This window comes from Neolamprologus brichardi, chromosome 3 (assembly GCF_056152115.1).
Source record: "Neolamprologus brichardi isolate AB-2024 chromosome 3, ASM5615211v1, whole genome shotgun sequence".
NCBI lineage: Eukaryota > Metazoa > Chordata > Actinopteri > Cichliformes > Cichlidae > Neolamprologus > Neolamprologus brichardi.
In genome coordinates this window covers 26,189,557-26,215,095 of record NC_142106.1, presented here as the reverse complement: position 1 = coordinate 26,215,095, position 25,539 = coordinate 26,189,557, and the positions used below count along the sequence as shown (strand labels likewise).

Here is a 25,539-nt window from a genome sequence, read left to right as displayed (position 1 = left end):
TAAGTGTAAAATGTTACTGGAAAGAAATGTTTTAGGTGTGCCAATTTGCTTTCTGTCCCCAAAAGTGTCCACAGTGTGGTATCGCAAACACATTTATGTCTCCACAACATTATAAGGACACACAAACAAACTGCACCATCCAAGTAGTAGAGTTTTGTATATGACAGTGTAGCCAGAGCGGTCTGTGAGGTCAACTGTGTGTTTATTGTGGCGGCTGGTAACACTAACAGCTACTCATGTCTGAACAGTAGCTTCGTAGGCAGGCACTCATCTATGCATGAAAACAAAAACACAGAAATGGTGGCAATGCATTTTTACCACCAGGAATTCAGTTGAGACGTTTTCAAAGTCATTAAAAGAAGGGACACAAAAACTTGCTTACTGATGAGGAAGTATTCATTAAGTACCAAGTAACTAAAGAACAACTGCTAACACAAATACAAACTAAAAACATAGCAAGAAGGGCTTCTTGGGGTTATTGTATATTACAAGAATAGTTACCTTTTTAGTGAAACTAAAGGTTTAGATTAGGACCAATCAGCAACACGTAAGTAAGAAAGTGTAGATGAATTTACTAAAGTTTGTAATACAATTTGTTCTATAAGAGAGGTCACATTACTTCCGTGTTAGTAGCCCTACTTTCTCTCCGTGGACAACAGAATCCAGTATAAAGTGATACTGTTTGCATTTAAAGCCTTAAATGATTTTACTCCTGCTTATGTGATAAATATTAGATACGTACACTTCCTTAATCACTGATTAATTGTTTTTCTGTAAATAATACCGAAAGACTTGCTGTTGCTAATTTGTTCCTCATTTGTTCTTCAAGGGCTAATAATGTTTTTCGGAGGGTTGGTAAAAGTTGTCTGATCCTAAATAATTTTAATTAAAATAGCCATGGAAACAAATGTAGTGCCACTTTTTCTCTCTACTATTATTTAATTAATTTTGAGAATTAGGGCTATATGAAAAGAAAAGGCACTTCTAACACCAAACCCTAAGTTAACTCAGACTTTCCATGCTTTTTCCTTCTTGTGGAGCCGCCTGGACATCAGTAGAGAAAACACATCAACTACAATTTGTACCATTATAGTAACACTTGCATAGACTCCTCTTGAATCTTACTTGCTCAGCACCTCTACACAAAAACACATTTAACTTAACACCCTTGCCCACACATGGTGGACTTGCCCACCCAGAAGCATCTACAGGACCCCACAGCAGCATTCTGACCCACTCTGGCTCCCATAGTGACATTTTCCCCACACTTGCTGTGTATTATTTGGTCTAACAGCTGCTTTTAACTGGTCGTATTGCGCACAGTTTTACCATTCTGTTCACTTTGATTTTTCCCAAGTATGATTCATGATGGGACAGTACAGTAGTATAACATCTAATCTGTAATTTGGGTTTTACAGCATACAACAGAAATGTTAAGTGGTTCTTTGGAAGAACTACAGCTAAACAGTTTAGGGTTACTTCAGGTAAAAGTATACATGTGGGCTGCTAATGATATCCAGCTGTTTGTCTGATTGAAACTGGTTGTCCCCACAACCAGTACAGACATGTCAGCTGGTATGTTCAAATATCTACACAGACTGTGTGAAGGTGATCATGAGTCTAAACAGATCAATATACATGAACTGTTTAGAAAACAGAATGAAAATCATCTTTATAGTACATCTTCGAACGCAAAGCTCATTACGTTAAAAGACAACAAAAACCAACCAACAAACAAAAAAATCTTCAAACCTTCGAACCAACAGTTTAATGTTGCTTTTGAAACACTAGATTATAGTCAGCAGGAAAGTTGTTCCACAGGAAAAATAAAATAATCCACTCGATGACCTGAGAGCCCAGATTGGATTTTAAATTGTGAGTTAGATGGACATATGCCAAGGGGCCGGAGCATTAAGTGCTTTATGCACTATTAAAGGGATTTTAAAAGTATTTGTATTTCTGTAATTTACTGACAGGACTTAAATTGTGAAGTATCAGGTTTAAATTAGGTTTAAATAGCACAGGTGCTAACTTGTCTTGTATACACCGTTTTCTAGCGTGTGCTGAAATGCAGCAAATCCTTTACGAGAATCTCCATGCTGATCAGAATAAACATAGTTTTGCTTTCGCTGAGACTCGACTCTCTTATTCTGGAGTTTTCATACCAGGCATAATTAACACATTTACTGTAAGTATTTCTGTTGTCATTTGTACACAGGTGCCTGAACCAGAAAGTCCTGATCTCTTCTCTTCCTCGGCTTTGCTTTTGTCATAATGTCTTTTCCCCTTTCTTTCTTCTCGGAAAGATGATGAGGAAACAGAAACTTAACCCTTGTAACCAAATCAAGCAGCAAAACCAACTTAGATAACGCAGCTCGCATAACCATAGCCTTGCATTACAATAGGCCCTGTGTCCTCATCACAACTAATCTTAACAGCTCTTTCTTTCTTTTTTTAGTTAAACAGCAATATTCTCAATTGTTTTACTAACAAGGAAGTTAAAAAAGAAAAAGGGGACACAGCCAGAAGAACAGCATGCAGGTCCGCCCTGCTTTTGTATGTCTTTAAACTTTATTTAAACTGGAGGTACTCCAAAACAGCAAAGCTGACAAAGAAAGGTCATAGTTCCACACGCTAAAGCTGGGAGTGGCGTTCTGCGTTCTCGATGGGGGTTGCGTACACTGTCACGCATATCGGCAGGGAAAGGCGTGCATGAATGCATACGCCCGAATGCACAGAGATGCATGCATACATTTGTATTGTAGCCGGCAGGTAAACTAATGATCAATAAATATGTCAAAGGCCTCAAAAAACATACTTCCTAGATAAACAGAACAGATAAGTCATCCAAACACACATACGAGAAACCAATAAGAGCAGAAGGAAGTAACTGCCTGCTACTGATGTGATTAATGCCTGCAAGCAGAAGCAGCCTGTCTTCTGGATAGAATTAAGAAAAAAGCAGCTATAGCCTTATTGACATCTTCCAAGCATGTATAAAATCCAGACTCTTTGTGATTTAAAGCTCAAAGAGAAACCTTTGACTTAACAGTGGGAGACGGGCTTGTTCAATTGTGTATTTATGGGCTTTTATTGGTGTAATTCATCTCTTGAATCAGATCAAATCAGATTAGGTGAAGTTTCTCTGAACATGTGTGCTGTCTTTTGTTAAAGTCATGTTCGCACATGGTTACCTTCAATTTGTCTTGATTTGGAGGAAATGATCTAGTTCCTGAGTGGATCTGGCTGCGGCTGAGTATCTTTTCTCACCAGGAAACGCTGCAATAAAACACTCATTGTTTGAATGTAGCGAGATATCCATCCGTGCTATACCTGCTTTTATTCTGGAGAAACTGTGGGCAGCTGGAGTCTGTCTTGGGCGTCAGCGGGGTACGTATAGACAGAGAGAAAACCACATGTTTCTCATGGTCAAATTCAAAGGGAACCTGGAGAAACTGCATGGCTACAGGGTGCACTGGCAAAACACAGCCACCCGTGAACCCAGAATAGTCTTGCTGTGAGGCAATGACTGTGCTGTGCATTGCAAAGCACTGCAGCACCTGTAGTAACATCTTCTGAAGCAATTATACACATGCAATGTAGCCCTGAAATGTTCTTGACATTACTTGATGTATTTGAGAACCAGTTTAACTGGACATAACACAGTCTTTAAACAATCAGCTTCTTAGTACAAAATCTGTGTGAAGTCCCACGTAAGAAAAGAAAAGGTCACTGTGTGAATTCAGTGACAGAGCAGACAAACAAGTGTTTCCAGTAGTGAGGACACATCTGGAGCAGATTTTGGACACTGATGTAACCTGAGTGACATTGTCCGAAGTTCCTTTCTGAATAAGTAGCACTGTGCCTGAATATTTGACGATTCAACATTTTGTTTTTTGGCATTTTTACCCAATACCCAACAGCGATCATGATATTTCAGTTCACATAGTAACTCTGCCACAAGATTCAATAACTTTTCATAGCTTTTTGTGACATTTTTTTAGACAAAAGACAAATCAATCGGTGCTTCTTAATCATTTTCATATCCAGTGTCTGCATCTAAAACCATGCAGGACTCTGTTAAACTCATGTCACATGCATCTGTGTACTCTTAACTTGTCTTTGAAGGCTCACTGTTATTCTCACAGAGCCTGACTTGTTCTTTGATTGTGATTAAAAATCAAGATTTTTCAGGACCTCCCTGATTAATTTATAAAATTGCCCTTTTGGCTGCAATCAGTGGAGCTTTTTGTGTAGGAGCTAGCGGCTAAATACATACTCATTAAAGGCAAATGAGCAGAAATCGAACTTCAGAAAGATCAGAGTCAGAGAGACGTCACAGTGAAGCAAAGGTTGTTCTAAATTGGGGAAGATTATGGCAACAGTGTGATTGAAATTTAATGCAGAAGAAATTTAGGCAAAGCCGTGTGATCCGTTAAACCGATAATACATAGTATTTGCGGCTCATAATGAAAGCGCTTTCAGTGCTGCACTAGGGCGACGGGGTCAGCTAAATGGCACCGAAAATGCGGTGTGAAATGGCAATATTTCCTTATCACAGGGCATGAGTGGCGATCTTGTTATTTGAACTCTTCTTCTGTTTATTCATGTCATCAAAAAAATTATTTTGAAAAATATGGTCTCGACCTTGACAGAGCCAGCTCATCTTTACATTTTAAGGCACCTCCTGCTGTCTGGGGGAAATTTGCAAAGACCAAACACTGACTCCCAAATAATGACTGGCATGTCACTGCAAAACAAGCGAGTCACCGAGATGGGGAAGAGGATTGGTTTTCGTGGTTTTTAATCACTTCTATGCCAGAACTGAGACTTCCTCATGTTTTCTGATAAACAGTGAATCAAGTTCTTTTGGTCACAGTGGGACCTGAAGGACGAAAGAAGATAGCTGCCTTCCCTGAAGTTAGTTCAGCCTGAGGTTTTTCTTTTTCCTGTTTACTCCATCGATCGTTGCCAAACCGTTACTCATAGTGGATTGCTGTGTCGTTGGGTTTCTTTCTATAATGTTTTAGAGTCTTTAAGATGTTGTTGTAATTTGGATTGATTGGAAATAAATCTTATGCCACCAATATTCAGAATTTTAAATGATGATTGCAAATGTAGTTGCATGTTGATGCACACTTTTTTCAGTTTATCTTCTTTAAAAATGTTGGCATTTCTCCAAGACTTTCCTGGGTTGGTTACCCTCCTGAAGCAAACTGATGTTGGCATGTGAGGCCCAGCTGGGACTCATGTGGTCGCATGAACCCATGTTAAAAATGGTGGTTTCTGCTCCCCGGTGCTCTAATGATTGTGTCTTTGGCTCGAGTTTTCAAAATACTCCCCTGGAAGCTGTTTTGTATTTTGTGCTGCAATCTGGCAGGCCTCATGTGGGGGAGTGTCAGCCTTTTCTCTCCAGACAAAAACTTGGCCCGCACATTGGAGTGAGGTAGAAACTCACAGTTACTTCACTATTTACAATGAAAGCAGCCTATATTTTTATTTTCCCTTGTAAATACCATTTGTGCCTTATTGGCAATCAAGAGCTCCTTAGCAAAAAGATCCTGGTTTAACGTGATGGATTGCTAAAAAAATGGCCGGCCATTAAACGTGTAACGGACAACGCTGTCGAATAAATCAGTGTCAGCACCACCCTGGCTGCCTGCCAGATACAGCAGATAGTGAAGCTTGCACACAGTGTGCTCATAAACCTGCAGACACGCATGCCTTTAGACTGAAAACCGTCTCAAACGTATCTGTTAAATATGAAACTGCTCATTCCCACCCATGCACAAATAACCAGAAGCTTGTACACCGATGCAAACACATGACTACATTCACTGCAGCTTTTAACGATTGCTCTGGGCCTTTTACTTAACAAAGGAAAGTGAGTAGTGGATGAAGAGTCAGACTCTTTTGCCAAAGGCTCATCTTTACAGTGAGCTGGGTGTTGCTTAAGTGCCAAAGTAATAAATCACCACAACGCCTACAATACTCCAGTGTTTATGACTGTATAGACTTTCTCTAAATTAGTTAAACGTGTACTTTACTGAAGGTGTCAGAACCTCCAGAAACATACGTGCTAATCACAGCTCTGAAGTATGAAAAGCTGCTAAAGCTAAAACATGTTGCCTGTTTTTTGCAGCATTTACAGATGTCCTTTAGTTTCTCATGTTTTGGATTTTCGTGTGCGTGACTGACCTGCTGTTTCATTTAACTTTATTCAGTGTGGTATGGTTTTCTTGTTTAGCTGTTTGTATTCAAGGCTTATTTCATTTTCCTTTGCATAAACCAAACAGTGGAAAGTGATATATCCATTACTTCCAGTTTGCCAAACAGCTGTGGTTGCAGTTGATAGAAACAGTTTGGATGAGGTAGAAACAGATTTCACAGCTGTGATAAGCTCCGGCCATTTCTTTCTTGATGTTCTACCTAGCTGTGGAAACGGCTTTTTGTATAGTTAGCTATTCAGCAAGACGAAATCATAGCGTATCTTAATACTGCCAAAACAGGATACAGGCTACACTGTGAAGTGACATAAAAGAGATTTGGAAGTATTAAGAATGAAACACCCACATATAGTATATAATTACTAAAAATCCCAGAAAACACGTGTCCCCTCTGTCTATTTGTGGAAAATAAAAATGGAAAACTATATACGTAGCATGTGAGTTGGATAGCATACATGTCTAGTCCAGGAAATGATTAGAGTGGATTAGCTTTTATTGATGATTTTCTCTTGACTGTACTTCCATAATACTGTCACATTTTTAAAGTTGATAAATTTACTGTTCAAACATTTTGAATGTGCGTCAGTTAAATAATAACCGAATGCACAGTTTCACTCAAAACGTTCCCTCTGGCATTTTATATGATTAAAAAAAAAGAATATTTTCTTTTATCTAATGTGAAATGATTGTTTAGACATTTTTGTGAGTGGCAATAAAATGATTGATGGAAGCATTGTCAATTAGAGCCCAACCGATATATCAGCTGAAACTAGCTATTCGCCAATATATCAGTCTTGGCATTTATAATGGCCATGACTTGTAAGACTAAACCAAGTTTATTTTTTAAAAGCATGGTCGTATTACATGTTGTAACACGTGTTGCCAACAGTGGACAAACTGTGTAACATCAGCACCCATAAAATGGCTAAAGGGCATTTTCCATATTTTCTTTACTTTTTAATATTTATATGTATCTATACATCAGCAGATTGCTAATACTGGATGAGCAGGACGGGCTCTGCCTCTATACCTCACCTGTTTGGGCAAGCAACCATACCCCGAAGGTTATTGTAGGAGCCTTGGTTCACTTCTGCTTCAGAGCATTTCCTTCAGAGGCATTCAGGAATGGTTTTCAAATTTCACATACAGTTTAATGAACCAGTGAAAGGCATTTTTTTCCAAGTTACTATCTTCTTGTGTATTGTTGCTACTGATTCTCCTTCTGCCTAAAGACACGGATCGATTTGATGGTAATTTGTAGTGATACCGTGTAGATTGCTACCTAAAAACTAGACTCTTCCCTCCCACAGCCACGGGCTGGGGTGTAGCTAAACATGATGAAGCTCGTTCCACCGTGTTGCACACTCAGTATGTTTTATTTGACTCCCGCACTCGTGTGTCTCCCTGCCGCTGTTTTTGGATGAAGTGATTTATGCGCAGTGCCACTGTGAGTGAGGCCTCAGTGGTTATTTCACCCTGCTCTCTGTCTTCCTCTACGTTAGCCGTTCATCTTGCAATGCACACACACAGACACACACACTCTTGGATTGAGACCTCTGGCCTGCTGGATTTGAGTTACGTGGTTGCCTTCTCCTCTTCCTAATCCCCTAAAATGAGAGTTGTGGACTGCCAAAGAACTCCCACACACACACATACACAGTGAAACACAAAATTGTAGCTTGGTTTCCAAGTGGCCCTCTGAGATATTCTTTTCAGCCTTTGGTGTCCCACTGAGGGCCAAGCATACACACAAACGGGCATGCACATAGACACACATTCACTCAACTGCACATACACACACACACACACAGATGTACATGCACACACACAAAAACTCTCACACAGGGGAGGAAACAGTGAAGCATTGTTTGCTACTTCCTGAGAGAGCCGGCATCAGGATCACAGGAGCTCTGTCAGCCTCTCTCTGAAGCCCAGGCATCTAATTGAGTATGGACAGCCATGAGAGACCACATGTCTTTTGGCTAAGCACGCTTAAAAAGCGCATAGATCACTCATAAATGCATGTGTTTATGTGTGCGATTTTCCACTCGTTGCAGCGAGGATCAGTTCCAAGGGCAGACCAATGGGGAGTGTATCCCAGTTTAGCTCTTGTGTCTGGAGAACAGTAGTTCGCCATCAATTATTCAAATTCAGGTTCAGCAGTAAAATAACTTTTTGACAGGCTAAGAAATGTTTTCTTTTTTCTTGTCTGTTTGTTTTTAAGCAGTCTGCTGCTGTACCACAAAACTGGCAAGAAAAAATATGATTTGGATGTTGGTGTGCAGAGATATTAGTCAAGCTACAGAGTTGTTGCATAACTTTATTACATTTTAAAGGGAAATGTGTAGTTGCACCATGTCAATACAGTTGTCAGTACAGTATACATTTCTACTGAGTTACCAATCTTAGATATGAGATGCGAGCAATGATTACTATGCCATCTAATTTTAATTTTGGATTGTGCACTCATCCCAGGGCATCTACTGAGGTTTAAAATATACTCCAATATATTCTCTATACCAGCGGTCTCCAACCTTTTTTGCGCCACGGACCGGTTTATGCTTGACAATATTTTCATGGACCGGCCTTTAAGGTGTCGCGGATAAATACAACAAAATAAAACTAGTACCGGTACCGAAAAAAAGAAGATTTATTCATAACACACGTGAAAAGACCCAGGAAAACCGAGTTAACGATAAAAACGATAACAAAATAACGCTGAAAACCGATAAAAACCCTGAAAACTATACATTTCACACCTGAGCCTCAACTCTCGCGGCCCGGTACCAACCGACTCACAGACCGGTACCGGTCCGAGGCCCGGGGGTTGGGGACCGCTGCTCTATACTACAACCACAGGCCTGAGGGACAGAATGGAGGGTTTTACATGCAATGTCAAAGGGTCCTGAAGTGGTGTCTATGTACGACAAGTCATGCATTTCAAAAATTTGTCAACAGGACCAGAACGAGCATTATCTAACCTGCGGTGTGGTGGTGCAATATTTAGCAGAGCAAAAAGTCCGTGTTTCTGTGTCTTTGTTTTTTGACTCACAAGGACAATTAATCTTAGCTTGACTCATAATTCTAAACTGATCATACATACATAGAACTGTCCCAAAGTCTTGAGCCACCCCTCACTTTTTTATATTTTGGTTGGAAAATGGGAAATACATGCAGTGATTTATTACTTGGAAATACAGTATATAGGACACAAACAGAGCTTGTATAATTCCAACAACCTTCAAAGTCAGTATTTGGTATGACTACCTTTATTATTTAACACAGCCTGAACTCTCTTAGTCAACATATCTTGTAATTTCTTTAAGTAGTCTTCAGGAATAGTTCTCCAGGCTTCCTAAAAGAGATTCAGAGTTCTTCTTTGGATGTTGTCTGCCTTTAGATGATCCCACACTGGTTTAATAATGTTGAGGTCTGGGCTCTGGGGAGGCTAATTCATGGCTGATAGTGTTTCATTGTGTGTTTTTCTATCCACGTCGGTTTGTGTAGGAGTGCGTTTGGGATCGCTGTCATGCTGAAAAATGAGGCTGCTGCCAATCCAAAGCTTCCAGATGGTATTGCAAGTTGGATTCAAATCTGATGGTACTTTTTGGCATTCACAATTCCATAAATTTAGACAAGATCTCTAACACCACATGTAGCCTCGAACCATGACACGGCCACCACTGTGTTTTACAGATGGCTGTATACACTGATGGTTGTACCTAAATTAAAATGCCTGAAAATGGTCGATTCAAAACCTGATGATGACCAAAGCTGGAGAATTATTGCTCTCTTTAAAACTGTGGAAGCGACATATGAAGAAATGATGGGTGGCTCAGAAGTTTTGCAGAGTACTGAAAATTCCAGTATATTCAACTTAATTGATGGTAGATTATTTTTTGCCCAATGTCCTCGACTAAACTAACTAACAATTCAAAAAAATCACCAGCCTTGCGATTTTATCACAAAAACAAGCAGCAGGAAAATGTTTTTTTAATTGCTCCATTAAAATCTTCAAAGTCAGTTTTGATATGGTTTTGATGTACGAAGTGTGTGACACTGGAAACCACAGTTCATGTTGTGTCTGATAACAACAGTTAAAGCTGGTTTGTTTTAGTCGTCAGAGTAATTGTTTTCTAACGTTAGCTGCCAAACTGTAATCACAATAGAAGCACAGGGTCCAAAGCACTGCAAGTACGTTTTGGGAAGACGATAATAATGAACCCATTTTTCTGTTTTTCTACAAACTTCTGCCAAAGAGTTTAGCCAGGTGTTTCATCTCTTAGTCCTCTTAGCAAGGCTGCCTGAGGGTGCATTACATCACCATGTAACCTGGATTAAGAAAATATATCTTTTATGATCCAAATATATTAAAATTAATCTTCATCGCAGTTTTCAAATGTTTTGCGGAGAAAAAAAATGGATATGTCGCGATGCAACAACTGTCAGGGGTCTTTCCAAGGAAAACAACCTCTACGGACTCTCATATCTATTTTTCTTTGCTTTTGACATGCTAGCTAACATTATACAGTTATATCTGACTAAGTTTAACAACACAGTTGAGAGTTACAAAAATCTTTTGCATGCTGCAAATGTTTTTAGCTTTTGTTGGTTTGGATTGGGCTGCGGAGGGGGCCCGATGGACTCATTGCTTAGGAGCCAAGGGAAGGATAAATGATTGATGTCAATACACTGAGAAAATACTTTGCTCAGGGGATAAGTGCAGCAAGACCAGAATTTAAGACTGTTTGTGTAAAATATATCATATGGCTTCAGAGAAAATGAAAGTGTGCTTTCATAAAATAATAACAGCAAAACTGCAAAGCAGATTACATGCTATTAATAAGATTAGAAACCCTCTTTAGACCATTGTTTAAGAATTAAGTAATTAAGTTTTTGTCAGAAGACATTTCTGCAAATTGTAAAGAAGTAATTCAAGTGCTGTGGATGACCTCTCACCAGCTTATTGATTTGTTCTTGTCGAATCACGGGGGTGTAACTTATTCCTGAAATGATAGCTAATAAAGGCACTTTTGCAATTTAGGGGTTTTGGCAAAGAGGATTCAGGAACTGGCTGACAAACTGCTGTCAGTGGAGAAGTCAGGATGGATGAGGGGAGGGACCTCTTCATAATGCTCATGCTTAAAAACCTGTGGAGCCGTTCCAGATGGATGTTCTCAGGGCATGGTAATGATGTAGGGGCTGATTCCTCCATCTCTAGAGGCCTGCATGTCCACATAGGCCTACAGGAAAAACAACACACTCACATTTTCTTTGCTTTTCCAACAGCTTTACTAAATCAAAAACATTTTGAGTTCTGGAAATGACTGATGCAATCGCTTAAATGAAGAGTTCATTTCAATATTATGGCCTCAAAATGAGTAAATGAAAGACAAACTCCCAACCACAGATCGGAAGAATTTGGTTTACACGGACAGATCAGACAATTTGATTAAGTATTTATGGAAAGATCCTCCAGAGGAACCAAACATGGAAAGTAAGGTTGTGCTTGGCTCTGTGATGGTGCTGGCTCCCAGCTGAAGCCAGACACCAGCCAGCTTTTGCATTGTAACCATAAGAGCTACAGCACAAAGACTCTAAATAAATGTGACAAAATTCGTTCCGCCAACCCATCTCTCAGTTGGGACTGGAAGTCATTAGGTTGTTTGTTCAAACAATGATCTTTTAGTCAGATTGCACAGCATTGGGCAAAAATCAGCAATGTTGGTTTGCTAGCTGGTCAATCCACTATTGGTCAGGTTGGTCTTCACTAATGTGTCTGAACAATTTTGTAGAGACAGCCAACATTAGCCAATGTTTCAAAGGTTTTATTCTACACAGCTGCCTTTAACGTTTGTCCTGAACGTGTAGGTATCAGTCAGGTCGGACAGGTTGTTTTTTCCTGTACACTGGGGAAGTACCCTAAACAAAGTATCATAGCTTGCATTCCCATGACTTCTGTAAGGTCCCTTAGATCTGAGTGGCTAAAATTTTGTTAACAATTTTCTTTTTTTTTCTGACTGCAGAGATTTGTCTGTGGAGAGGTATTTATTATTTATACATAACAGAATTCCAGCTGAGGTAGCCAAACCTTCAGTGGATGGTTCATATTGTCCTGCAATTTCATTGTATGTGTACAACCGAAAACCATCCATCAATCCATCTTCTTCCAGTTTCCCAATTCAGGGTCAATTACCCAGTGCCAACTGACACAGAATCAGAAGAAAATGATCACAAATTAAGAAAAGCATATGCAATCATAATTGGAGGTACATAAATATATTCACAGTGGTAAATTGATGGTAAGTTGTAAGTGCAATTTAAATACCTTTAGGTTATTTCACATTCAGTTAGTTTACTGCAAATTACAATTTGTGTCTTTTTAAGTATTCAAAGGTTTAGTCCTAATTAGTGATGGTGTCATCATTTCTCCAGTGAGAGGACGTAGGATGTTTTTTTTCCACACTTAACTTACTATTAGTTTAAATTCAGAAACAAATAAGTGCATTAACTTTGTGATAATGTTTCTCTGGAAGCTCAGTTTGGCCTCTGGCCTCGTTTCCATCCACTAATGGAGCAGAAAGATTACTTCTAATCCTGTTTTTAGCTCTGTGCAGTGATGTGCATGGGCTTTATCTCTTCACTAACATGGACAAGAGTGTTTCCCATAATAGATCAAACACTCCCTACCGGCCCTGTCAAAACTTAATGGACACACATGCTTGCGTGCAAACACACTTGCAAAGCATGGTCTGTAAAATCTTTTATTTTTATATACAAAGGAACTCCTTAATAGCAATTAAATCCTTCAACCAGATCCACCAAAGCAGGGAGTGTGTTTTGGCAAAGGCGCCAGAAAGAAACGCAACTCACTTTCATTCTGTTTCTTGTGCCGAGTGAGCTCAGATCCACTCATGCATGTGTGAAACTCCCTATCACTTCTGCTGTCATCACTCCTCGCAATGCACGGGGTGTCTCTGCCCATACTCCACTGTCAGCAGTTTTTGTTGGGATGTATCCTGCTTGTATTCGGATGATCTAAAATGCCCTGCTGTGCTTCCTTTTCTCTCATCGCAATGGTGAAAAACAATAGAGAGTAGATAGATGAGTGAGTTTAAGTCACTTCTCAAAAAAAGACGTTTTTGAGCCAAGTCTTCAAGAGTGACGCCAACAGTCACAAATGACCCTTAAAGTTTCACAAAACGCTTAAAATGAGCGTGTACTCTAATTAACTCAGCAGTATGTAATTTTGTGCGCGATTAAGTTTAACCTCATCACATGCAGAGAATAACATTAAATGCCATTAAGTTAAAGGATTTGCACATTTTTACCCTCTGCAGGTTTAAACTAGGAATACGTGGGACTTTTTTGGTATTTTAAGAAGACCTTTTATGCATTTCCTTATTTTCTGCCTCATATATATACTAGTACAACTCTCAAATAACAGGGCCAGCATATAAAATTAATTCCTGTGAGCCACAAGCACCTACTTCAGGCTGCTCAGTTTCATATAGTATTATAATATATAAATAAAAAGCTGTACAGATAATCTTAAAATGCTGAATTACACAAAATTTGGCTACTTTGAAAGAGTTTGTTCTGTAGAGCTACAACTTAAATAAAAACCTTGTAGATCTATGTGATAACTTCAGATGTCGACTTGTTTTTTACAGGAGAAACAGTCAAATTGCAAATGCTCTCCCTAACAGTAATGTATCCAGTGAAGACTCAACTTTCCATTAGATATTTTGTCTTCTTGTCCTTCTCCCAAAAAGCTGACTGTGTCGGGTTCATGCTTGTGTTTCTACTGACACCGTCTTATATGAAACACGGGTTTTTGGGTCGTGCAAAGGTCAGATAGGTCAAGAAAACCTCTTTGTCAGCTTTGCACATTTTATAAATTTGACTGTAATGGATAATAAGAGCCTCTCAAAATTGACCTCAAATTACACATAGACTTGTAACTGGAATGTGTACCGACTGGAACTGCTGACATGTGTGTCTAATTAGACGCATTGGGATTTGTCCTTGAATAGAAGTGAAGTCATTAGAGACGTGAGTCATCTTTTGTCAGGGCTGGGCAGCAATGTTGAGATGTGGCCCAGCACCAACATGAACTGGTGTGGGAAACGAAAAGGCAGGGGATGGAAAAGAACACAGAGGAAGAAAAAAGGGTTTCATTAGAAAATGGAGGTCAAGCAGAAAGAAATTAATAAAAATACAGAGGAGGGTTGAAGGAGGGCAGGACTGTAATCTCTCTCTCCTCATCAGTGCTTGTTACAGAGTCATTAACAGGGCTTTCAGATGGTGATGCCGACAACCTCCCTGAAGGATATCCACACACGGATACACACACTTACACATCTGTGTGCATAACTCCAAAGCTAGAGCACCGTGGACAATCCAGTTCCCAAAGATGTTTTATTTGACCCATGCTGCCTAAGATTACATGAAAACATTTCTTATTTGGGATGGAAGTCTCTGCCAAACAGGAGGCGTAGCAAATCAAACAATTTCCCCTCTGCCCACTGAGGAATTGTTGATTCAATTGTCTCTTATTAGACTGCATATGTGTGTATGTATGCACACATGCTAAGAAATGTTCACACTAGGAAAAACCCTTTACTAAGTGTTGTTGCATAAGTACCTGCATTTCAGTGGTGCACCTGTGCCAAACTATTCTCGTTACGTTTGGTCTCAGCCTACAAATCAATCCGAGACGAATACCATTTCCCCCCCCAAACACTTAAAAAAATGCACAAATTCTAAAAAAAATCCTCACATTATTATTTTATCCTAGTTGCTATTGCTTCTGATTGACTTTTGTGTACTTAAACCTGCTTATATCGGTTATTTACATCCTTGAAAACCTGCGGAAAGGTTTGGTGCCTCAAGATAATGTTGCAGAAAAAATAGCAGAAATTAGAAACACGTGCTCAAGGACACTGACAGCACATGAGCTGATGCTCTGAAAATGCTGACAGAGTGATGATACACAAGAGTATGACTAACTGACATGCATAAATATCAAGAGGAAAGGGAAAGAATAAATCAATTTAAGGATGTTTATGGACCCATGTAAGCGATCAGAAATTATTAATAAGACTTGATTTTGGGATAGCAATTGTGAAAACAGTTGTGATAACGATTGTCTTCTAGCTACTGATAAATATTATATGATACGCTGGATCTTTGGGTTCCGCATCTCATGAGGATCAATTTGCATCAAGAATTACTGTCATTTAACAGTCGTTTAACTTTCTCTTTTTTTGTCTCATGTTTGTCCTACAGGTGCGTAGTCAGGGAGTGACAGAGGAGTTAAAATGCCTGAGTTTACTAAATGCTCTGGATAAGGACCAGGACATCCCAGATCAGCTGGCCCAGCTCTTCGGCGAACCCTGCATCAAACTGGCCGAAGGCATCAAAGCTTACATCTCCAAGGTAAGAGATGGAAGGAAAGGAACATTACATTTACCACACATCAACCAAATGAATAACAATATTATTAAGCAAAACATTATGTTTAATAAATTGATTTAAAAGATTTAATTGCCTCTCGTATTAGGGCATTGTTTTTAGTTTTAATACAGCCTTCAACATTGTAGGTCTATTAGTTTTCCAGTGCCGATATTATCTTGAAATAATAGCTTCACACACACTGACGTAAAACTGCCTCAGTTCGCATTCTTCCATTAATACAAATCCAAAAAGTGCACTGTGTGCAATAGCATGTATTATGCTATTGCACTATGCACTATTGCACTATTACTAGCTATGTAGCATGTATTTTTGGCAGAGTAGTGTTGTCTTAAATCAAAAAAGATTGAATGATAAGTGCAATGTTTGACAGTGACTCAACCTAACTACTGCGTGTATCTCGCAATTGCAATTTGTCAAACACCTGAACAAACACAACACTAGTTCTTTTACAAAAACCCTCTGCAACCCAATAAAGTTCTAATAGAAAATTCCAGATTCCTAAGAATTCTGAAAGAAACTGGAAATCTGATTGTCACTTCAAACACCTAAATATATATATAAAAAAAAAACCTACTGGAAACTATCACAAATAGCTTTTTCAAACCATATCTGACCACGTAAGAGTTTTTCTTTAATAAAGAGTTTGATTAAATTCTAATATCAAATGAGAGTTCATTGGCTAATTGCCCAAGTCTGACAGTGTTAGATCCACTTCAAATAAAGTTCCAGTCACTAGTGTTAGCAAACACTAGCTAAGACCAGAAGCAATAAACAAACTGTTGCAGAAACCTTTCTGTTGTCAACAGCTGTTATTGTGGTACAGAGTACAGATGGTAAAGACTGCAATGAAAACTGCATGAACCCAAGTAATGCCACAATATGTTAAAAGTTCATATTTAAAAAAATATACTCTTGAATGCTGGCCAGTTAGCATTAACTTAGCTAACTAGCAAACATCATTTTGATGACATCACCAACATGACGCGCACACTCCAGACTTTATAAGGATCATGAACTGATTATCCAGAAACTCTTAATGTGCTTAATATAAGACTAGATATCTTTTTGAATATGCACTCGTGTGCTTAAGAAGGGCAAGTACAGAAGTAGAAGGTTTGAGATACACTTAACATGTTATAAAATTGATTTCAAGAATGCTAATTTAGTCAACGGCTATTGTGTATGTCTGGTACTTTGTATAAAAAAAACAACAACGAACAAAAGTTAGAATGTAGTATTGCTCATTCAAGAAAAAATATTGCAAATATACTTTTTGTAGACTGGATGGTACATTAAATGCATCTTTACCAGCTAATACTCATCCAGTACTTTTCTGAATGATTATCTTTATATCCCATTAAGTTAACTGATGAAATCCAGATTTGAATTTTTAAAGCCCTCAACTAAAAGTCTTTAATGTTGCCCCTAATGATGTCAGCCCAGACAACTCCGCTGACCCTGGGTTAAAGACCAGATGGAGCCTGGTTTCAGCATGAAGGAATCTGCACAGTTACAGTGAATTTAGAAACATCTGCAGCGACTGATGCAGAACTGGAACTCTGGCTGGAAGTAATTGGGTGTATTTGTCATTATAATGGAAAAAAACTTCAGCTCCAAGGGAGACTCACTCAATCATCAGATAACTATATATGTGTATAGGACATGTGAGTTGAATTAAGAGGAATGGACAGTTTGTAAAGATACCATCCAAGGTTTTTGTCTGAAATATACACAATGTCCCGCAGCAGCATCTGACAGCAGTCCACAGTATGTGTAGTAAATGGCTAAATGGCTTTTACTGAGTGACAAGTTTCAATGGCCTAATAGCTGTATCCAGAAGAGATTATTTAAATAAACCAATCGTATGTGTGGCTCTTGTGAAAGCTTTCCGACTCTAAACTTTTTTCGTGGTTTAATTGGAACTCGTTGGTTGTTCATTGTACTCTCTATTACTGAAAATGGCAGGATGTTTTGCCATTCTTTCAATTTTACTTCATGGTCTTGGCTTTGTGGTCAAGTGTACCCTTTCAACAAAAAAATAAAGAAAGAATACCATATCAGTCATATAAATGTCTTGGAAACCCAGATGTTTATGATGGATTAAGTGAAAGGGAATCATTATTAGTACTGGAAATGAGAGCGCTGTAAGTAAAACACCTAATTTTTCTAAGTTTGTGCTCAACAGTCAGCATCCCTGCATGTTTTTTTTATAGTTTGGCTTATTTTCTTTGATTCTGTGGCAAGGTTATTGATAGTATTAGTAGAGATGAACCTTTGACCCAACAGACTGTCAGGTGTTTATAGAGTCATGCAGTCATCACAACACCAGTCAGTAATTGACTGCATCAGGTGTGCCACTGGAGCCTTAATCCATTTCTAATCTAACACCGCTGTTTTGCTAGATGTTACCATATGTAAGCTCTATCTTACGCAATTCTGTACTTGTCAACACAAGCTTGATTTGAAAAGCTTGATTTGCAAATGTGTTTTTTTTTTGTGCATGTGTTTGCCTGCCAAATGTTTGGTTTAAACCTGTTTGGCCTTTATCATTGTAATCTGTAAAACTGCTCTCTTAAAGCACTTGGACCAGTCAAACGAATGTGGGCAGTGACTTGCAGGCAAGATTCTTCATGCAGGGTTGTTACAAATTCTTGTGTTACTGAAAAAATTGTGGATTTTGTGCAATACCTGATGGATTTTGTGCAAAGCTGGTCATCATTTAGAAGTTGTAAAATGATGTTCTTTTGTTTGCAGATTAAAGAAAGGTGTGTTTTGTTTTGTTTTTGTTTTTTTTACTGGACCCACAGCTCAGGCACTAGAGGGTTTGTTTATAGAACTGATAAAACTTTGTGAGAAGTCTTCATCTCTTTCAACCATATTCAGATTTTAAAATGTGGTCTTCCTTGACATTGACTTATTAGAAGCGATTATACAATTATAGTTTTATATGTTAACGATGAAAAAAACTCTCAGTTTGTTTGCCTGCAAGCTTCTCCTGCATGATCAAGAGTTGAGCAACCAAAGCTGGCACACAAGTTCATTTTAGGCCCCTAAGGGTTCTTATCTATATCAGATATTAAGACATCATCATGTTTCCTAGCAACCAACAGGCTAAAGTTAACAATTTCTTTGCTTATGCACCTAAAAGACCATAGAAAAGCTTAGTATCATTTCGTTTCATGGCAGTAACTTGTCATTTATATTCACAACATATGAATTCTATTTACAAAATATTGAATTATGCTTAATATGATATGATGTCATCATTTTGCCTAACGACGACCTAACGACAGACTAACGTGACATACCAGAAAATACTGCTGCACTCACATGTGCTAGTTTGTGAAAAACCACACACGTGTCATGAATCATGCTTTTTTTATATACACTAAAGCATTAAAACTACTGAAGGGTGAAGTGCAAAACATTGACCAGATGGGAAACCTTGCATACTGACAGCTATGTAGATGTTACTTTGACATACACCACCCACCTAAATATTGGTGGAGACCTACTACACTGTGACTTTTCAAGTGAACTCCCCGATGGCACTGGTCTCAAGCCACAGTACAATGCATCCTGCTGCGATCTGATGCGCTGACCCTGCTACAAACTACCCAGATCCCATCCTGAGTTGTGCCAAAACGAGCCAAAGATCGAAACCCTCAAACCACAGGGCCCAAAGTAGCTGCTGTTAACCTTCTGGCATTGGATGCCCCAGGACACACCCGAAAGTCATATGTTTATACCCCAATGAATATGATCTGTTTTCTTGACACGGGGGGGGACTGCACAGTATTTGTCCAGTAGTTTTACCACATGCCAGTCGATGTGGTCGACTGGCATGTGGTTTTCTTGGGGCTCAGAGGTCCAAACTTGGCCACCGCATAAGCAATGTAGACCACCAATGTAAGACCACAATACAATTACCCACACAACATCCCTGCTGTAGGTAAACAAATTGCAGCTGACACACATTAACGTCACACTCGTCTCAGTGCATATGTTGAATCAGCTTCAACATACCAGTGACTCCAGAGAGCCCTTCGAGAATCCCACCACTGCTCTCACACCCACACACACACAGTCATTCATAAACCCACTAGCCCACTCCACTGATATAAGTCATCGTCTTGCAGACATTGCCAACAGGACTTTTCCCCTCAGTCTGAATGTCTGGACGCTTGCAGCAGTATATCATCAGTCCCCTTAGTTCCTGTTGCCCCCACTCATAAACTCTCTTTTCCTTTTTTTAAATCTCTTTTTGTGTCTGGCTTACATTCTAACTTTTTTTTTAACCTCTTCACCCCCTCCTCTCTCTCTGCTCTACTTGTATGAAACAATCAGAGAGTGCTGCTCCATGCCCCTGTGGTCCTCAGTGGACGGGAACAGGAATGTCTAGTTTTTCTGCAATGCATAAGTGGATAACAGAGAAAATGCAGGCGGGCAATCGCTGGTGACAAACACTTAAACGTGTTTACATCTCATTACTTCCCTACAAATGCTCACACATGCAGACACACGTACTATCATGCTAATTGAAACCCCCCCGGAATTTCCCTTCAGTTCATTTGTAAGCCATTAGAAGCCTGTCCACTTTTACTGATTCCTTCGAGCTGGTTTTGAAACTCAACACGTTCTGTTCTTCTTCAGCTCGCGTCACTAGATTGACTTTTTAAAGAGTGGAACTATTTTGCGAAAAAGCCAAGATGGTGGTTAAATCAAGCTGGCAGACCAAGGAGGCGCCATCCCTTTTCTTATAAAATGTTCCAGTGAAGTGACCGGAGAACCAGAGATGAAACTCCAAAGTTTTGTTGCCATTTTTTTAACAGATGAATGGAGAAGCTGGAAAGCAGTTATACATTCTCAATTATGACAGCTTTACAACAGCGAGAATATCATATAACAATCAGACTGTGTCCTTGAGACAAACTAAAGCTAATCAGTAGCTTTCACAACACAGGTGACTCAGAAAACAAGCGTCCACCCCATCATGCCAGACAGTTTAAGATGACAGCAGGGTTAAGCCAAGAGCTCTGATGGGAACGTTGTGATCTGTGTAGCACAGGGCAAAATATACCCACTTATCACCTGACTGTCAGTACATTAAGAGGCTGAGAGCTCTTCCGTTAGTCTCAGAGTCAGTTTCCCATGCTAAACTAGTGATTTGCTAAGACTTTGCAATTCACACAGTCACTGAACTGTGTGAACTGAGACGTTTATTCCTCCTTCTCTCACTGTTGGCATCAGAAAAGTCACTTTCCTCAAAGAGAAGGAACTTGCTGTTGCTACAACACCACAACTCTGTTACTGTATTCACAAGTTTGAGTTCAAATGCTTCGTATTGAAATTAGACAAGAAGATCTAAACGGGTGCTACTATTATTATTGCTATCTACTATTATTTATGTCACGCCAAAGCCTGGTTAACATACAGGTAGTGACAGAGTAGGTGTTTACAGAAGTTTACTGAGCTGTCAGCTTTACATAGATGTCTCAGTAAGTGTCACACCCCTAGTTACACCTATATGATATTAATGGCAGTATTCTTCTCAAACTGGCCTTAAAATGCTGTAGTGTACTTAACCTGATGTGTCTTTCAACTGATGACCACAGTAGGTCTTTGTGTAAGTGGAATAAAGCAAAAAGTCACTGCCAAACAACAAGCACAATTCTATATGACAAAAAATAGGTCACGTCTGACCACAGCCACTTATAAGGCATGTTGTTGGTGTCTGTAAGGCACACCAGCTGTTTGCAACTAACAGGTGCTGGAAGCAAGGAGCTTATCGCGGATCCTCACTGCAGCCACTTAAAACCATTTGGTGCTGCACTCTTTTGCGACATGTTGACATTTTGTTGACTTTCATTACTGTGCTTGGGTGAAAATGCGTTAGTGGGTGATGTCCATTTAAATCCATAATTTAACAAACAAACGCAGATGGCAAGAGGACATGGTTAATCTTGGATAAAGATTATTAAAGAGATATTTGACAAGTCCAAGGTAAAAAAAATTAAGATCTCTAGTTATCCACATGAAAGCAAAAAAGCTATCTAACCTTTCACTAATAATTTTGAGAATTCACTTATTTTTTTTACAAACTCTCTCTCAAGCACACACAATGGCTCTGTGCCTCTTAGATTTGGCACAAAACCGACAATCCAACAAGTCCAAAACAGATGCTTGGATGGGATTCACTGATGAACTATGTGTGTTGGATAGGCTTGGGCTTGGCCGTGACGTTTTGGTTAGAAAAGAAAAAACAGACTGATGAGTAGAGAGTGTGAGAAGGACAAAGTATTAAGAATGAGCTTGAGAGGAAAGAATGTAAAACTAATAAAGAGGCGACGATAAAAAAAAAAGTAGCATTAAAGCAGATCTGGCTCGTTGTTTACCTTATAAAATGCGTTGGCTCCATGTGGAGATTCCTCATCCATGGAGCGCATGGACCAAATGCACACTCCTACAAACTGTGCATGAGTGATGTGATGATGATGTAACAAATAGAAACCGGTAAGAAAAACGAGAAGCCATTAACAAACCCAACCAGGCAGAAACAAATGGAGAAGGGGAAAAATATAGATGAGAGGCTGAAGAAGAACGGAAAACAGGCAGGTGAGAAAAGAAATAACAAGCACACCATGAGATCAGACATTTTTCGCTTCTGACTGCCTTTAAATCTCATGACCATTTAGACCTCTTCTCTTGGTTCATTTCAACTTGCAGACACTTAAAACCTGCCTGCGGTGTTCCTAATCCATCTTAGTCAACACTCTTCTTGGCACTTTCAAATTGGAATGGAAGTGGAAGCTATGAACATGGAAACTAAAAAGCAAACTAATTTCAGACAACACCATAAAAAATGTAACTCTACCAACGTACTGAGAAACATAAGTAAATTTGAGCACAGCTCATCATACGCACTAAATGTGAAGGATATTTACTTTACTGGTTGTTGTAATCACTTGTCTACCACAACTCTTCAAAAAGACATTTCATTGATTACAATCTCATGGGTCCATTGCGGTTGCTGCACTGGTTGTGTTGCTTGCAAACAGTGACGCCGCCATAGCTTTGTATAATATATATCAACACTTAGACCGTGAGTACACGTTGCAGTATTATATACTTTATGAAGGATAAGTGTAGCCATAGAGAACAATCTTCCAATCTACTAATTGGAAGGTCGGTGGTTAAATCTTTGGCTATGCTAGTCTGCATACCCCAAGTTGTTAAAAAAGCGCGTAAGCGTAGATGAAGTGCTTTGGCAAATGTGTCATGTTGTAGAAAGTACTTTGAGCGCTCAGGTAGCGTAGAAAGGTTCTATATAAGTACCAGTCTGTATACCGTTTACTTTTTGGCAGTAGCGTGTATCACAATTATTTTAAAAAAATCACACTGATTACTCCTTTTTCCTTTCCAGTCACCTTTCTCACTCACTATATGTTAATAGACCTCTCTGCATTGAGTCATATCTGTTATTAATCTCTGTCTCTCTTCCACAGCATGTCTTTTATCCTGTCTTCCTTCTCTCACCCCAACCAGTCGCAGCAGATGGCCGCCCCTCCCTGAGCCTGGTTCTGCCGGAGGTTTCTTCCTGTTAAAAGGGAGTTTTTCCTTCCCACTGTCGCCAAAGAGCTTGCTCATAGGGGGTCATATGATTGTTGGGGTTTTCTCTTTATCTATGAAGCACCTTGAGGCGACTTTTGTTGTGATTTGGCGCTACATAAATAAAACTGAATTGAATTGAACTTCTTATCATTATGGAGAAGAGTGAGTTATTGTACATGAAGCTAATTTTAAAACTGTCTATCCATCTCCAACTGCAGATAAACATGTGTTGTGTATTCATCCATGAGTATAGATTGCAAAAACAAAAATTTATTTCATAATTACGTTGAAACAGAGAAAACTGAAGCAGTTGCCGGCGATTCCACGAAAACATCTTCATGTGTAGCAACAAACATGTTTCTTTCTGTTATTAATATCACATTTAAATGTGTTAGGTCTGCTTGATTTTATTTTTTCAATGTGTCGTAGGAGGAAAAAAAACATTTGCACAAAAATACTTTCGAAGATGGATTTTCCTATTTCATACAATTGAAGCCTCATGTGTACTTCAGCTGCAGTAAAAAGTAAAGAGAAAAGAGAGGGAGAAGAGATGTAGAGGAATAGATGCAAACAGGAAACACGTAGGGGCTCTGCAGATGAAAGAGGAGAGAGAGAAGCTGACCCTGAATCAATAAAATGTCTCACAGCGCGGTTTTAATAACATACACATTGTGTGGAGGCGAGGAAAGGGGACCAAGTTACACTTCACTCTAGATAAAATTATTTAGTTGACTGTAGTATATCTGTCTAACACTTTTATTGCACTGTGCCTACCTGTGTATGTATCTAAATAAGAAACCAGATGGTTCATGGCATAAAACAACCTTGCCGATATCAGCGCATCAGTTCACAGCTCAGAGTTTGCAGTGATTGATGACGCTCAGGGACTGGGTTGGTTTGAACTCAAAACACAGCAGGAAACTGTATTAGACCTCTGCATGGTCTCAGCGCTACTCTATCTTTATCTTCATTGACTTGCAGACTGGCTTCTTGTCTTATTTTGCTAACTTCTGAAAACTGAGTGAATGAAACTGGAAAGATGAATACAGGGGTTGAGGAGAAGTTCATTTTGTTTGAGGGGGAATTGTTGTTGCTCTCTCTGCTATAGGTCAAAGGGTCAAAACCAGCTCGTCTTGATTGTTCAGAGCAAAGGAAAAGGATTTACCTTTCAATTTAGGGTGAGTCAGTCAATCCACACCCAGCTGTAGAGCTGCAGATTTACTAAGACTTTTCTGACCTGTAGTGAAACATTATCATAGCTATCCTCATATGACCTCAGCTTCTATTTAACACAAGCTTTCATGTGGTGTTATCAGGAGACAGAGCTGCTTATTGTCATGGAAAGGAAGAAGTTTTTACATTTCCTTTCTGTCATCTCAAAGTCCACATAAAGGAGCATTTAACCTTATTATCTAAACCTGCTGCTTTATCTTTGGCCAACATGGAGGGAGTCTCAGAAAAAGTGAAAATCTGAAACCCCTAACTTTACAACTGGGATGATGGAAAGCCCCCATAGAGACATTTAATGACCTTCAGATTCTTCTGTTATTAGCTTTGCATCTTGGCCATTGTATGCAAGCAATGTGTGAAAAGTTAACAAAAAGAGGAGACTACATTAGAAATCCCATTTACTTATGTTCCTCAGATCCACCTTCGTTGAACAGCTTCGCTGATGGAAATGTTACCAAATATCTGATGGTTACCAAAGTTCACAAAGTACAACTAGGCTTGAGTATCATGAAACAGATTTTCTCCAGACCAAAGTGACAGATGCTGAAACCTTCCCTGGAGCACAGTTTGGGACAAATAGCCAAACAGTCGTCTGACATGAAAAAAAGTTGTCTTGGTCTGGATAAATTCTAACCAAGGTTTAGTTTAATGTTTCAGCATTTTCTTCATGTTTAAGACATTGAGACCTACAGTAATCCAGGAAAATGGGAACCGATCAGTTAGTATGCTGATTACATGTCTTAGGTCAACAGCTAATATATCGGGGATTCCAGTGTGGTGAGGGGATCCCAGTTTAAGACTTCCTCTGCTGGTCGTTATTTAAGGTTTTGCACATAATTTTTTTAAAAGCCAATGAAGAACTGAATCCTGATTGGACAATGGCCAGTGTTCTTGCACTTTAAAAAAAAAGTTTCATATTTTTGCTCTCCACACGGAGTATATCAACACACAACCATAAGCCAAGCACTGGCCAGTACTCCTCTAACTGCAA

At 39.2% G+C, this 25,539-nt stretch overlaps 1 protein-coding gene across 1 annotated transcript in view; it reads left to right on the top strand.

Annotated features, from left to right (window-relative positions):
• The window catches only part of tnfsf10l (TNF superfamily member 10, like), an 82,097-nt gene that overhangs the window by 18,046 nt on the left and 38,512 nt on the right, over positions 1-25,539 (top strand). The window contains exon 2 of the mRNA XM_006806897.2: positions 15,519-15,668. Coding sequence (XP_006806960.1) covers positions 15,519-15,668 — 150 coding nt within the window. The remainder of the gene's footprint in view (positions 1-15,518; positions 15,669-25,539) is intronic.